Here is a 15802-nt window from a genome sequence, read left to right as displayed (position 1 = left end):
TATGAGAAAGATTTCAGTATGATGAAAGAGTTAATATAGCACCTGAAAAATAGTAAAGAAACTGGAATATGTACAAGTTTTGAATATGAAAAAAGCTGTATCAATAAAGCAAACATTACAGAATATCAGAAAAACACTGATGAGATAATACCTTCATATCCTGGTTATGACAGTAGCTTCAACTAGGAAATTCACCCAGGAAAGAGACCAGTTTCAAGTACGGAGTGTAAGAAAAGTTTCAGTTGCTGGAAATTATTGTCAGCGCAGCATAGAATCCCTTCATGGATGAAACTGTTTACAATCACTGAATGTAGAAAAAGCTTTACTCATAAATCACAGCTAACAAAGCACCAGAGAATCCATACAGGAATAAAACCATTTACATGTGCTGAGCGTGGTAAAAGCTTCTGTCAGAAGATACACTTTATTATTTACAAAACGAAGCATACAGGCTTAAAACCATTAGCATGAACTAAGTGTGGTAAAAGTTTCTGTTAAAAGCACCAGAAGGGCAATGAACATGGCAATACTGATGGACTTTCCAGAAAGGAAGAGCCAGAACCGCCCTGACACTGGAGAGACCCGACCAGCGGTTTGTAGAGGCCACAGTCTGGGGTCTCTTTCTTAAGGTGGGAGATGTGACAAAACAGTTGGTTTTTAAGCCTTAGGGGCCCCCTCCCTATCATCAGCCCTGCCAGCAGGTGGTGTATGTTTATGTTTAAAGCTGTTATAAAGAAATGACTGTTACCTCTTTAGTTAACACAGATAAGAGGTAACCTGCAGTGATGTGGCCAGCTATTTTTAAAACATTTTGTTCTGGGCTCTGATTGGCCCAGGAGCTCAATTCATTTAGAACGTACTGACTTTTTCTCCAGTCTTAGCCAGGGAGAAAAGAAAGAAGGACTTCTTTGCTGAGGTCCTGTGAATAGTTATATTTGATAACCTGTGAGCAGCTATATGTCCTGATCTTCCCAGATACTATTTAGATAGTAAACAAATGTTTAGCTAGTTTTATAATTGATCCATATTCAGTTACCTGTTATTATGTGCTGTTTTGTTCCATCTGTTTTTATGATTCACTGTTCAATATTTTTTTCGTGACAATAAACATTTTTAGTTTATTGCCTCTGCTTGTCTGGACTAAGAATTCTGGTGGTTTGTGTGTTGGGTCTGTGGGTACTTTCTAGGAACTATGGAACCACTGGGAGTGTAGCCCCACTAACCTAGAAACCACTGTCAGTGGGAGGACGGTACGTGTGTAGAGCACAAGTGGCAGGTGCAGGTAGACCTGAGCTGTGCTGGGGATAGACCTTGTAAGTGGCCACGGGGTAGCCCCAGGCAGGTGGCTAGGCGTTTCATGACAGGGCAATATTGACCAGGTGGGAAGGAAGAGAGATGGGGAAAGAGGGGAAATACTATACAGGCATGTAGTGGAGGGGACAAGAGGAGGAAATGTGGATGAATGGAGGGAAAGGGAGGAGATTTACATGGATGGAGAGGAATGAAAGAGGAAATGCAGCAAATTGATGGAGGGGGAAAAGAGAGGGAGAGGGAGGAGATATATATGGAGGGAAGGGAAGACAGAAAGGGAAGACATGTATATGAATGGAAGGGAAGAAGAGAGAAAAAGGGAAGACATATATGAATGGAAGGGAAAAGGAGGGAAGAGAGGGAGCAGATATATATGAATAAGAACATAAGAGTAGCCATACTGGGTCACACCAATGGTCCATCTAGCCCAGGAATGAAAGGGAAGACGAAAGCAAGAGGGAGATGTATATGAGTGGAAGGGAAGGGAAGAAGAGAGAGAAGGAAGATATGTACATGGATGAACGGGAAGGGGCATGCTGCATATGGAAGGGAAGAAAAGAGGGGGATGGTATGCACATGGATGGGAGGGGAAAGAAGGAAATGGAAAACAAGAATTGAGAATAGGCAGAAAAATGGAAGAAAGCTGAATGTGAATGATCAGTGCCAAAGATGGATGCAGGATAGGAAGTAAAGAAAATAGGCAGTGAGAATAGAAATACCAAATGAACAGGAGGCTCTGGAAACTGAGTTGAGATAGTCCAAGAAAGGAGAGAATCCAAACGTCACAGAGGTGCAGCAACAAGCAAAAAAAGTGAGGCGACAAAAGACGACGAGAATTCATAAGGATAAAATTGAAACCTTTATTTATTTTTTTTAAAAGAAGACTGATTGTCTAACGTATAACAGACTCAACGCTGCTGAATTTTCCCTGCAGTAAGAACGTTGTTGTCTGCCTCATCTGTTTTTGTCAAGCGCCGGTTGTTGCCAGAATATTTTACATATACACAACATTAGATCACACCAGTGATAGCAACAGGTACTACTCTAACTCCTGATGCAGGCACACATGACAAAACACAGCTGTTTTATGTTAGACAATCATCTTGTTCAAAAGCTTAAAGGTTTCAATCCAGTGGCGTAGCCAGAATGCAATTTTTGGGTGGGCCAACAGGTTGGATGGGTGGGCACTAGTCATGTGCTGGTAAATGTTTAACAACAGGCTCTCTCCCCAGTCTACCTCTGCGCACCTCTGTGCCTCCCCTGAAAATTGCAGAGCTGGCTATAGCTGGGGAGAGAGCCTGGGGGGGGGGGGGGGCAATGCATTACTCTCTCCAGGAAAACAAAATTAAATGATCCCAGCTTCCAATTTAATTCATGTTTAATGTGGGATAAAATGCCATAAATAAGTAAATAAATATAAACTTTTAATGCTGAGCACCTGATTCTCAAAGTGGACATATTCCAAACACTATAATGAAAATAAAATGATCTTTTCTACCTTTGTAGTCTGGTGACTTTGTTTTTCTGATTATGCTGGCCCAGTATCCGATTCTGCTGCTATCTGTCCTCTTAACTCCGTTTCCAGGGCTTCCTTTCCATTTATTTCTTTACTTTCCGCCTTTCTTCTTCATTTCTTGCCCTACATCCATAAGTAAAAGCTGGGTCCTCCACAGACTTGACTGTCCAGTAGATCCAGCTTCTGCCTATTTTCTTCATCCATGTGCAGTTTTTCTCCTTTCTTCCTTTTCCCTCATTCCATCTCCTTCCTCACTCTTCCCTCCCCTCCATCCATGTCCAGCATTTCTTCTCTCTCCCTTCCCTTCCCTCTCCTCCATCCATGTCCAGCAACCTTCCTGTCTCCCCTGCCCTCCCTTCCATCCACCCATGTCCAGCGATTCTCTCCTCTCCCCTGCCCTCCCCCTCCATCCACCCATGTCCAGCGATTCTCTCCTCTCCCCTGCCCCCCCAACCACCCATGTCCAGCGATTCTCTCCTCTCCCCTGCCCCCCCTCCAGTCACCCATACCCAGCGATTCTCTCCTCTCCCCTGCCCCCCCTCCAGCCACCCATACCCAGCGATTCTCCCCTCTCCCCTGATTATCTCCATCGAAGCGGCTGCGTTATTGAAAGCCCTGCCCATCTCTAGCCTTCCCTTCAAGTTCGTTCCCTTAGAGTCCCGCCTTCTGACGTCATTTCCTCTTTCCATGAGGGCGGGACTCTGAGGGAACGAACGAAGGGAAGGCTTGATGGGCAGGGCTTTCAATGACAGAGCTGCTTCTATGGAGGTAAGAAAAGATTGAAACCCCGAGTGAGGGGATGTTGGGTGGGCAGGCCTGGAGGGAAAGTGGCTGGGCCTGGGCCCATCCAGGTCCGCCCGTAGCTACGCCCCTGTTTCAATCTCACCCTTTGGAATCCAAGTCATCTTTTTTTACCTCACTTTTTACAACTGAGTTAAGAGCACAAAGGGAAGGAGAACCACAGTCTGGGACCAACGTAATCAGACAAATCACCAGACAAGAAAGGTAGAAAAATAATTTTATTTTAAATTTTAGTGATTGGAAGATGTTTGTTTTGATAACTTGCACAGTACAGGAGGAAACCTGTCTCTGTTGTCCTGGTGTTGTGCTGCATGCAGAGTCTGGCTTCTTGGGGTTTCATGTTAATTTGTACCTATTTCTACTTTTTGTTTGTAGTTACTTATCCTGTTCTTGAAGAGGGGGCCATCTGTGTTCTGCATGTGTGACCAAAAGCCATGTGTCTGAATAGGGATCTGTAGTAACTTGGCTTGATCAATCTTCCCAGTTGGTTTATGTTCTAGGACTCACTGCACTGTTCATGGGTGTCTGAGCTGTGGGAGTGGGGGGAAAGAGTTGAGTGTCTGTGCAGTGGGAATAGAAAGGGAAATGGGACTTGATATACCGCCTTTCTGTGGTATTTTGCAACTACATTCAAAGTGGTTTACATATATATAGGTAGAAGGGATAGATCTGGGCATTTGTATGCCAAGAAGATGGGGGGGGGGGGGGGGGGGAGAGAAAAAGTTGGGTGTATGGGTGCTGCAGGACATGGAAGATCTGGGTGTCTGATCCTGCAGTGGTGATGGTGAAGGGGTGCAACAGGTATTGTGCTTGGGTGCAAGAACAGGGGAAGAGTAGAGAGAAAGCTTGAGAGATGTATGAAGGGATTCAGTTGTGAGAGGTCACCAAGAAAAAACTATGGGGTGTATGCTATGGGAGTTTGAAAGTGGTGACTGAGAGAAAGAAGTGTGCTGGAGTGTGTGTGTGTGTGTGTCAGAAAAGGCAGATTCTCCAGCAGTTTGTTGGATCAATTTAAAGTTTGAAAGTCTGGTTCCTTTTTTTCGGGGGGGGGGGGGGGGGGGGAGGGAAACAGTTGAAAGAGGCTATTCCAGATGGGGGGGGGGAGGGATTGTGAGGCTCCTGCTGGGGGGAGGGCAAGAGGTATTGAGAGAGGCTACTGCTTGAGGAGAGAGGTTCAGAGAGGCTACTGATGGGGGGGCAGGGATGTGACACCAAGGCTGCTAGGGTTGCTGGGTAGGTGCTGAGAGGCTTTTGGCTGCAGCTGCTGGGAGTGGATGGACAAGCAGTAGGGAGAGGTTAAAACATACAGCTGCTGGGAGCAGGCAGGCAACGGACAGAGGCTAAGGCTGAATCTTCTAGGGGTAGGTGGGTGGGTGCACTCCCCATTTACCCCTAGTAGCTGCAGCTTTAGCCTCTCTCCCATTGCCTCAGCAACCACAGCCTAAAGCCTCTCTCCACTGCCAGATAGGCTGTGGGAGGGTAGGCAATGGAGAAGGGCAGTATAGTCTTATCTACTTCTTCCCTGCTTCTGTAATAGGTAGCTTGCTGTACATCACAATGAGCATGTTATGAATGTGTGATTTATAAATGAGCATAAATAATTCTATTTGTTCTTAGTCTGGCTCCTAGATCCTAGGAACATTTGTCGAGGTCTGGGCTTCTGTATGTTCTACAAGTGGCTTCTTTGTCACCTTTCTCTTGATAGCACTTGTGTGTTCAATGATCCTCTTGTTCAACGCCCTTTTATGTCTTTCCAATATAAAGTAAACTGCATGGGCAGATTGCAGCATACGCTATATTTTGCAATTGGAAAACTGTCTTAGTTCACAATGATCTCCAGTAACCAGATGGATAAAGATTCTTGTTTATGATTCACATGACATACAGAACAAATGTGGCAGGGGTAATGGTGTCTTTCCAATTGTGTTTTCAGGAGCTGGAAAAGTAGAAGGTGCTAGAATATTATTAAGATTCTTATATCTTTTAAAAGCAACTATGATATACTTTTCAGAAAGTGTGGTACTACCTGTATAAACATACCAATGTTTCCTGAGTATTCTATCACAGGACAAATGGTCACACAGGAGGGTACAAACGACTTAGTCATTCTGTATTTTGGGTTTAGATTGAAGAAGACCTTCATTCCCGAGATAATGCCCTCTTCAATCCTTTTTAATATCTTTCTCAGGATAACCTTTTTCTCTAAATTTAGTTTCCATAATTTTGGTTTGTTTAATAAGAGCATCTCTGGTAGAACACATGCTTCTAACGCTAAGAAATTGGCTGTATGGTAAGGGAATGGGACTTGATATAACACCTTTCTGTGGTTTTTGGAACTACATTCAAAGTGGTTTACATAGTATATACAGGTACTTATTTTGTACCTGGGGCAATGGAGGGTTAAGTGACTTGCCCAGAGTCACAAGGAGCTGCAGTGGGAATCAAACCCAGTTCCCAAGGATCAAAGTCCGCTGCACTAACCACTTTTTCTTTAATGCCTCGCTGTGGCAACTTGAATAAAGCAGCATCTTATTGATGTCTGTGGGTTTGCAATATAGTGTAGAGGAAAAAACATCATTAGTATACCTGATTTTGATATCTAAAAATGTTTCTTTATCAAATACCCATTGAAATTTTAAATCAGTATTTCTTGAGTTTAACCAAAGAAACTTAACTCTACTTCTTCTCCCTGCCAAATCGAGTGCATCATCAATGTACCTCTGCCAAAGTGCTATCTTATCCTTATATAAATGTTCTCTTAGAAACTTAAATTCAAAATCAGCAACATATGGTTGGCCATTGATGGTGCCATTGTTGCACCCATTGCTGTACCTTTGATTTGTTTATCATACAGTAGTTACTTTTATTTTAAAGCTAGCGAGGCTAATTCAACTATAAACTCTGTTGGCATCTGGGGGTGGGGGGGGGGAGAGCTTCTGTTTTGTAGGGAATCTCCTATTGCCTCTAGGGTATATTTGTGTAAAGGGATTCTACTACCATGATAACAAAGTTGATATACCTGCGATTGACAATTCATCAAGAATATTGATAATGTGTGAGGGAATGGAGATCAACTGTCTTAAGAATATGACAACAAATTTGGAAAGCGGTTCTAAAATGGACCCAATTGCAGACACTATTGGTCTATCAGGTGGTGTGATGAAACAAGTGATTTGTGAATTTTGGGTAAGACAAATGACTGGAATTCTGGAGTGAGGGTAATTTATGAAATCATATTCCTTGTGAGGAATCTTGCTGCTTTTCCAATGTCTAATAAATGCACCACCTTGTTACAAAAGTTCCCATCTTGAACCAATCTGTGAATTTCACCAATGTAATCTTTTTTTTTTATTCATGATTACTACTACACCCTCCTTTATCTGCTTGTTTTATGACTATCAATGGATCATTTTTCAGGGAAATGATGGCCTCTTTCTCACCCCTTGTTAGATTAAAGAAAAGTTTCTTATTTTGATGTTCAAGTCCCTCAATATCTTTAAAGATAAGTTTTCCATATACCTATGTGTTGCCAGAAGGATTCCGTGTGCTATCCTGTTTTATTATTGACTGATAAATGCTGAAGATATTTTTGTTAGCAAAACAGTCAACATTCAATTTTCTGGTCAATTTGAACAAGTCAACTCTGGTGTTGAAAGCATTATATTTAGAAGTGGAAACGACATATCTTCAACACTGAAAGCTCCACATCATTTGTCTTTTTTTCTTTTTGATACAATAAAAATGTTTTTTGTACCCTATGACAAAAATGCCACATTTGTCTCTTAATAGGATAATTACAGATCTTGACTTACACAATCTGGGTAGGTGATGCAAGTCTCTTCCTTCACGTGAAGCAGATGTTTGCCTTGTCACAGGCAATGTATGCACTTGATCTTCAGCTGTTGCTGGAGATCTGTAGCTCAGAAGTGTTCTGATGATCAGATAAGGTGAAGAAATAGGTTGATGATAGTGGATAGGCTGGTACCGGTAATCTCTTGCCATAGTGTGTGTCCTTTTATATCATTTTGATAACAGCAATGTCTCAGGTGATTTGATAACATTGAGATAGGTGATTGACAGGTGCCCTTATGTTGTGAATAGAGAGACCACAGGAATGTTTAACGTTATTCTAAAGGTTTTTCCTGAATTCTGAGCTCCAGGCAGACTGGGCTGATATGACCCAGGGTCCATGTCAGGATGTCTCACATTCCTTTGTCTTGCATCAGGCAGATTGCCTTCTTGACAATTCTAACAGGGTCACAAGTTCCTTTCTTCAGAAAAGCATGCCTGGGCAAGTTTTAAATATATAATTGAGCATTTATCTTCTGTGATCTGTATAAGCTGTACCACAGGTCTGTTATAATCAAGCTCAGCAATACACCAGCTATGTTGCGGCAAGGGCTTAAAATGCTGCTGCTGCTGCTACTACTACTAATGAAAGCCCTCTGCATGTACTAGCTATGAAGATTATTTAACTTCTCACTTAACAATGCCTGGACTCATCTCATAGTCATTTCTACTGTTGGACTACCAATATGAAAGATGATGAATGTTTATTAAACCAAGACAAAGAAATCTATGAAAGATTTAAAATGAAAACCTGAAAGCATTTTCAGCCACTTTTCAACTTTGATTCTACTAAAAATTACCTCACCCTTAACAGCTGAGGTAATTTTGACCAGGGTATGTGAAATCTTTCTTCCAAGTTTGACACCAATCACAGAATTTTTGTGAAAGTTATAATGTCACAAGAAAGAGGGATAGATTAAATCACTGTTATAAGGCTTCAAGCCTTGTTTGAAAATCTCTTTTAAGGAGCTACTGAACACAATAATCTAAGACTTTAATCACTTGCACAGTTTACTGGTTGAAACTATGTTCTTTTATCAACTAAGGCTCAGAATGCTCCATTCCTCATACTCACTACAGCAACTTGTGACCCTGAGTAAGTCAATTAACCCACCATTGCCCATGTACAAAAAAAAAAAAAAAAAAAACTTAAATTGTGAGCCCACTAGGGACAGAGAAAGTACCTGCATCTAGTATATGTAAACTGATTTGGTTGTACCACAGAAAGGTGGTGCCCAATATTCCAGAATCAGGTGCAGAAGAAATACCAGGACTTATCATTTTGTTGCCATTGTAGTTCTTAATCCACTCCAGACATATCCTGTATTGAGGTCTTTCCTTCACCACTTGCGGTAAAGCCTGGCTACATTGCAATGGAAAAATCTTGCCCTCAGTTTGTTGCTCTTTCAAACCTAATGCTTCCCTTATTGACCACTATGGTTTACTTAACAGTCCTCAGTGAAAATTCCAACTCTGCATATCAGGTTCTCTACTCTCTTCATCAGGTCTCCGCCTTTACTACTGACAAACTTTATTCATGCAAGGTCAGGGATGATGGTTGTGTTTTGGATCCTAGTTCAGAAAGTCTTTCAAACTTAACACATACATTCTTGTTCCCTGGCACAAGATCTCTTATGATGATAAAAGGTTTCAGATAAATTCAAAAAGGTTGAATGCTGAGAAATTTTCAAAAACAAGCATTCTAAATTTGGCTGGAGGACATTTCACAATAGATAGCTTAGACATCACTGGAATTCTCAAAAGGTCTCTAGAAAAAGATTATTTGCTGGCTTCCTTAACTCTGGAGCCAGATAGAAACTGTGTGTTGAAACTGTTTTGCTATGAAGACTCTCACTTTCTAGACTTATCTAACATTATGGAGACCAAGAGGAGCATAATTGAATGGGACGCACAAGTTCTCATGAGGGCGTCCTCGCAGGACGGCCCCGCGAAGGGGCAGGGAAACCAGTATTATCGAAACAATATGTGCGTCCATCTTTTGTTTCGATAATACGGTCGGGGACACCCAAATCTTAGCATTTAGGTCGACCTTAGAGATGGTCGACCTAAATGTTGAGATGGTTGACCTTAGAGATAGTCATCCCCGGTTTTCGGCCATAATTGAAACCGAGGACGCCCATCTCAAAAACAACCAAATCCAAGCCTTTTGGTCATGGGAGGAGCCAGCATTCGTAGTGCACTGGTCCCCCTGACATGCCAGGACACCAACCGGGCACCCTAGGGGGCACTGCAGTGGGCTTCACAAATTGCTCCCAGCTGCATAGCTCCCTTACTTTGGGTGCTGAGCCCCCCAACCACCCGAAAACCCACTCCTCACAACTGTACACCACTACCATAGCCCTAAGGGGTGAAGGGGGGCACCTACATGTGGGTACAGTGGGATTCGGGTGGGTTTTGGAGGGCTCACAGTTACCAGCACAAGTGTAACAGGTAGGGGGGGATGGGCCTGGGTCCGCCTGGCTGAAGTGCACTGCATCCACTAAAACTGCTCCAGGTACCTGCATACTGCTGTCATTGAGCTGGGTATGACATTTGAGGCTGGCATAGAGGCTGACAAAAAATGTTTTTGAAGTTTTTTTTTAGGGTGGGTGGGCTGGTGACCACTGGGGGAGTAAGGGGAGGTCATCCCCGATTTCCTCCGGTGGTCATCTGGTCAGTTCGGGCACCTTTTTGAGGCTTGGTCGCAAGAAAAAATGGACCAAGTAAAGTCAACCAAGTGCTCGTCAGGGACGCCCTTCTTTTTTCCATTATCGGCCGAGGACGTCCATCTCTTAATCACGCCCCAGTCCTGCCTTCGCTACAGTGCCGACACGCCCCTGTGAACTTTGGTCGTCCCTGTGACGGAAAGCAGTTTAGGACGCCCAAAATGGGCTTTCGATTATGCTGATTTCAGTGAACTTAGGAGATAAAACATGGCCACCGACTAAACATCATGCTGTCGGCTGGCTCCAGGTGTCCTAGTTTTACCGGACTTACCATCAGGCTAAAATCGAGCCAAACCAATGCATCCTTTACATCGCGCAGTCAGCTAGCTTCAGTAGGGCCGATTTTGGGCTGAAATGGGTCTGTTGCTGCGAAGAAATTGAGCTGCCAGCGGGTCAGACCCGGCCACTGATTGAACATTGCGCTTACCTCGTCCGTTCACTGAGGTGGATCTGGCCTGAAATCGGGCTCAGCCAAAACATCACGCTGATAGCTGATTCTGGGCTGCTTCAGGTCAACGCTTGCACATTGTACTTCCCTTCGCTTGTGCGTCGCGCTTCCTTTCCGGGGACGCTGGTCTTCTTCCTGGTGTCTTTCCCTGCATGCCTCCCTGCCTGTGAGTGTTTCCGGCGCTGCATCTTTCGGTTTCCATTTCAGCGTTGTAGAGGAGGAGCTCGTCTCGACGCTAATCAGCTGTTCCTCAGAGTTGCAGTGATGGAGGTCCCTGGCTGGAGTGCCCCAGTGGTTGAGGCCACAGAAGATGACCGTTGGTCCACCATCTTGTCCCCTGTTCGGATGGCTGCGTCATTGTGGAAGTTTGTCTCCAGCTTCATTTGTTCCATCTGGGCCCTGCTGCTGTTCCGAATTGGGGATCATCTTGCTGGTCTTCTCTATGTCAGCCTGGTTTTTCGTCTCTCTCCTTGGCCCACCAGGACTTTCTCTGTCTTTTTTCCCTTCTTTTCCTGTTCTCCCACTCTAGTTTCTAAATTGTAACTGTAATGTATTTATTTTGATTAGTTCATTGTAAGCCGCTTTGGGGCTGTAACACTATGGCAAAAGGTGGGGTATAAATATACTGAAATAAATAAATCTCCCGATTTGTGTCGAAAGATGGGCGCCCTTCTCTATTTGAAAATGAGCCTGCAAGAGTAAGAAATTTCTTTAGATGCACTGAGAGGTTATGCCTCTTGCTATAGATTGAAGACAAAAGTCCCCACCATGCTCTTGGTGAGGACTTTTCTCTTCAATCTTGAGCAAATGTCTTAGAAAATATGAAGTAACTAAAGTCCGTATATTACCACTGTACTTAAGATTATTCCTTGGCTCTACAGTTTCTCCAGGTAGAATGGTACTATTGATCTTTTTTCAGTTATGGTTTTGCTGTTATAATATGTATTTTACTTTTTTTTTTCTAAGTCTCCCTTGTTTCTGAATTGGATTCTCCCATTTTTTTCTGGACAAAATAGGAATACAGTTTTTTTCTCTTTGAAGTTGTAATGGCATACTTGTGTTTTTGTAAGCTCAAATACAGTGGCGCAACCCACTCATTTTACAATCAGGCCCACACAGCAGCAGCAGAGCTGTGATGCGGTTGGCGAGGATTCCAAAGCCCTGCCAGCTGAAGTCTCAGCTCCACTCCCGTAATCCCCAGTATCTTTTAAATCCTTCAGTTTTTTTACCAGCAGCAAGCAGCTACTCACACCCGCTGCTTATGCCAGACCCAAGCCTTCCCTCTGACTTAACTTCTTGTTCGCAGGACCCGGAAATTGCATCAGTTGCTGGCGAAGAACTAAAAAGGTACCAGAGGGTTGAGGGGAGTGAGATTAAGAGGGGGGGGGGGGGGGGGGTAGAGGGAGAGATGCTTAGTGGGGGCAGGGCTCTTTTGTCCACTCACTTGGGCCTGCCCAAAATTGGATGTTTGGCTATGCCCCTGCTCAAATATGTCCTGAATTCTAACACACAATTGGCAAACTCTGCACAGGCAAATAATGGAACATATGCATAGAGTTTTACTAAAGAACATAGTTATGATCCTGTATTGCAAATGTAACCATAGAACCATGGCAGGCATTAAAAAATACATTTCACACACATTTGAACAATATTTATTATCTTCATAGTTTACAACACTTGCCCTGTATCAAGTTATTCATATTGTTGAATAAAATTATCCACATGTAATGGAGAAAGGAGGAAGTATCACAAATCAATGGAATAATAAAGAACAAAAATATTCTTACTGTAGTTTATTATTATTATGGACAAACATCAGGAGTCTTAAACTTAAGACTGATAGTTATTAATGTTGGTGCATTTACATTTAATTTTTGAAGAATAAGCCTGATAGACAAGAGTTTTCCCTTATTATTCATAGCCTAGTTCACAGATATTTTATCAAACCTAATTGGTACAATTAAAAAAAAAAAAACTAAAAAAAAACATTTGCTTACTTTTCTTGAAAAAAGATTTTGCTGTTCTCCTGAGGATTTACAAGACGGAGAAAGAAAAAGACCCCTTCCCTTCAGTTACTTTTATCTGCTATCAAGCACAGCCAGAGAGTTGGTTCTGGTATTTCTTGCACTCCATTTCACTTTGTTGTGCTCTGTGGTACCATATAAAGAGGTCCTTCTACTAAGCAGTGCTACAAAGTGGCCTGCGTTAGCCCCAACTCGGGCCTTTCCTGCTCGCTAAGGCTAATCTTCCCATTAGCACGTGAGCACCTACCGATGCCTATTTTGTAGGCGATGAGGGCTCCTGTGCTAATCCTGCACTAACCAGCTAGTGAGCAGCAATGCCCACGCGCTAAAACAATTAGCATACCTGCACCCACTCTCCATCCGCAAGCAGGCGCCCAGTGCACACATTAGTGCTTACTGCAGCTTAGTAAAAGGGCCCCAAAGCCTTTCCCCAAGCATATATCTACAGCTGTTGGAGACAGGCTAATTTTTGGATGCTGGTTATTATCATCCCAAATTACTGCACTACACTTTGGACTTGTCCAAAGGTGGGTTTATTTAGACACAACCCAACAAAACTTGGGAAAAAGTAAGTTCCCAATCAGATTGGAAACAATTATTCTTATGAATTCATTGGATTATTTTGTGAACTGTGACCCAGGAAAGACTAACCCTGGATACTTCAATATGTTCCTGCTTTTCTAATTGCCATGATCAAAAAAATTCTCATTGCTATTGTCACTGGAAATGCTATCACAGTCAGTACAGAACTGTGCTTCTGTTGAGGAAGTGAAGAAAAAGATCGATTTATTCTCGAAAGCAACCAATAAAATGAAACCTGTCCTAACTTAATGCCCCTATTCTATTGGCAGTAGTTGTCTACAACATGCCAGGAAAATAGCCACTATTTCTTTAGTTAGTGGTTTTTCTTGCATTCAGTCTTAGCCACGGTAGAAACAGGAGGCTATGAGAACTCCATTTTATACAACCTTCTCCCTGAGATGCTGCCTGAATAGGCCCAAAAGCTTACATCTTTGAACATATGTTAGCCTTATAAAGATACCATTTTCTAACTATGGGAAGAAATTAGTTTCAAAGTACAATTGAAATATCTAAAAGGTAAACGGCAGCAAAACAATTTCTCAAAAGAAATAAATACAAATCCAAGTTATGATATTTACTCTATTTTCAGATGAATTTGGTTGCCACAATGTTTGACAAAAGTTCACTGCCATATACTGATTGTTTTAGCAGAAATTGTGATCAGTCCAGTAATTTCTGCTGATCAAGGATATTATATTCCTTGTTCTAACAAACAGCAACCATTAATAAGAGCACCTAATGATCTTCTGAGGCTTAATTTTATTTAACAAAATAAATAAACATAAACCTCCCCGTGCCAGTAAAATTATTAAAAAAAAATGAACTATATCTTTACAATTTGCATTTTGACATTGTCCACTATTCTGGAAAGTTTCTTCTTAAATAAGAAGTTAAAACTATTTTCATATTTTACAACCACAATGTTCTTGTAATATTTTCGGCCTTGATCTGCAACTGTAGAGAATCCATGGGTAGAGCAGATTCTTCAAGTGAGCACACTACAATAAGTCTCAGGCAAATAGACCTGGTGCTAAAGTTCATCACGTTTCAAACCTGCAACAAAACAAAGATGATGATTAATGTACTTATTTTTTTTAGTAATCACAGACATTATTTACAGTCATCTTGCGCTTCTAAACAGCAGCTTATTAGTATCTTCCTAAAGTGCTACCCGTGTTCAAGTTTCTTCGTGCATCAGTTCAGAGGTGTTATGACATTTTTTTTTAAAGCAGAACTTTGAAATATAATTAGGAACGAATAGGACAGACTACTATTTTTATTTAACAAAATGAGCATCTTATAGAAAAAAAGTGAAGAGAACATTTTGCCAACCTACTTGTTGCCCCCCCCCAAAATTATATTAACATTGAGATGAGGAGAAAAACGTTGACATATTTTGGAGGCTATGCAATTTATGTTCTATTTATGAATGGTCACAAATAAACAATCTGCAACGAGTGTGTAGTTATAACAAAGAAACTATCAAACACATCACTCCAATATAGTGTCACACTGGAGATTCAGATCTGAAAGATAAAATATATTAAATTTTAAAAAATAGCCTCAGTGTAACTGACTTTTATGCTCCACTGTAAATATTACCATCACAGGCTTCCACCCCCTTCCGAGAAAAAAAACACAGAGAAAAACTCCCAGAATATTTCAAAACTTGTACAGAAGTGGGAGAAAAGTCTGTGTTTAAAAAACAGAAGGGAGAGTAACACAATTTAACACAATATAGATCCAAATACCCACAACACTAAATCTCACTATGAATACAAATCACCCAAATAGACACTAATTCAAAAAGAGAAGCCTTCCTGCAAGTAAAGAAAACTCAAAATAGAGCAAAAACTCTTATAACATTACTAGAATTGCTTCAACTTCCATCCTTACTAATGAATGGATTCTAATTCTAACAGAAAGTAAACTTTACTTAGCTCAGAACATCCAAATTGTCCTGACAGAAGTACAGCCTCATAAAATTTTCCCCAGTCTGTGGGGTTTCTCCAAAATTAAAGTGTCCAATTTATATTATCCTTCTGGCAAAATGTCCAATTTCCTTGTTTCTCAATATCCAAATTATCTATTACGGTAGATGTGCCCATGTATCTATTGTTGATATCCCCTAAAATACTTGACTATATTAAAGTATCCAATGCAGTCACAAAAACATCTTCTCCATTGTCTATGCTGTAGAAAACACTGATACTTAGTCCAGCCAACCTGGAGACTATTATTTGCCTTCCCCCACCCCCCCCAATGATGATTCCGGAAAGCTGCTATTTGTACATGGAGATGGTCAGGATGCAGAGATTTTAAGAGGGCATGCTTTGGATACATTTAGGATGGGCTAAAAATTTAAACATTATACATTTTACAATGGGAATACACTTCAATGTAGTCAAATTTTCCCATCGGCTTCTTCATGAAGCTGTTTGCTATAATTTCCTGTTTATTATTTTTGCTTCAAAAGTAAAACAAAAACACTTCTAGTGGTTTCATATTCAATTGTCACCACTTTATATGTAGATTTTAGTGA

General features: G+C 41.6%; 1 protein-coding gene across 1 annotated transcript in view; it reads right to left on the bottom strand.

Moving 5' to 3' along the window:
• Window positions 1-12290: 12290 nt before the first annotated feature.
• UGGT2 (UDP-glucose glycoprotein glucosyltransferase 2) overlaps window positions 12291-15802 on the bottom strand; it is a 281123-nt gene continuing 277611 nt past the window's right edge. The window contains 1 exon segment of the mRNA XM_030201370.1: window positions 12291-14313. Within this exon segment, the coding sequence (XP_030057230.1) occupies window positions 14291-14313 (23 nt within the window). The 3' untranslated portion in view covers window positions 12291-14290.

This window comes from Microcaecilia unicolor, chromosome 4 (genome assembly GCF_901765095.1).
Source record: "Microcaecilia unicolor chromosome 4, aMicUni1.1, whole genome shotgun sequence".
Classification (NCBI taxonomy): Eukaryota; Metazoa; Chordata; class Amphibia; order Gymnophiona; family Siphonopidae; genus Microcaecilia; species Microcaecilia unicolor.
The sequence above is the reverse complement of the archived record's forward strand: the minus strand, read 5'-3'. Positions and strand labels throughout refer to the sequence as shown.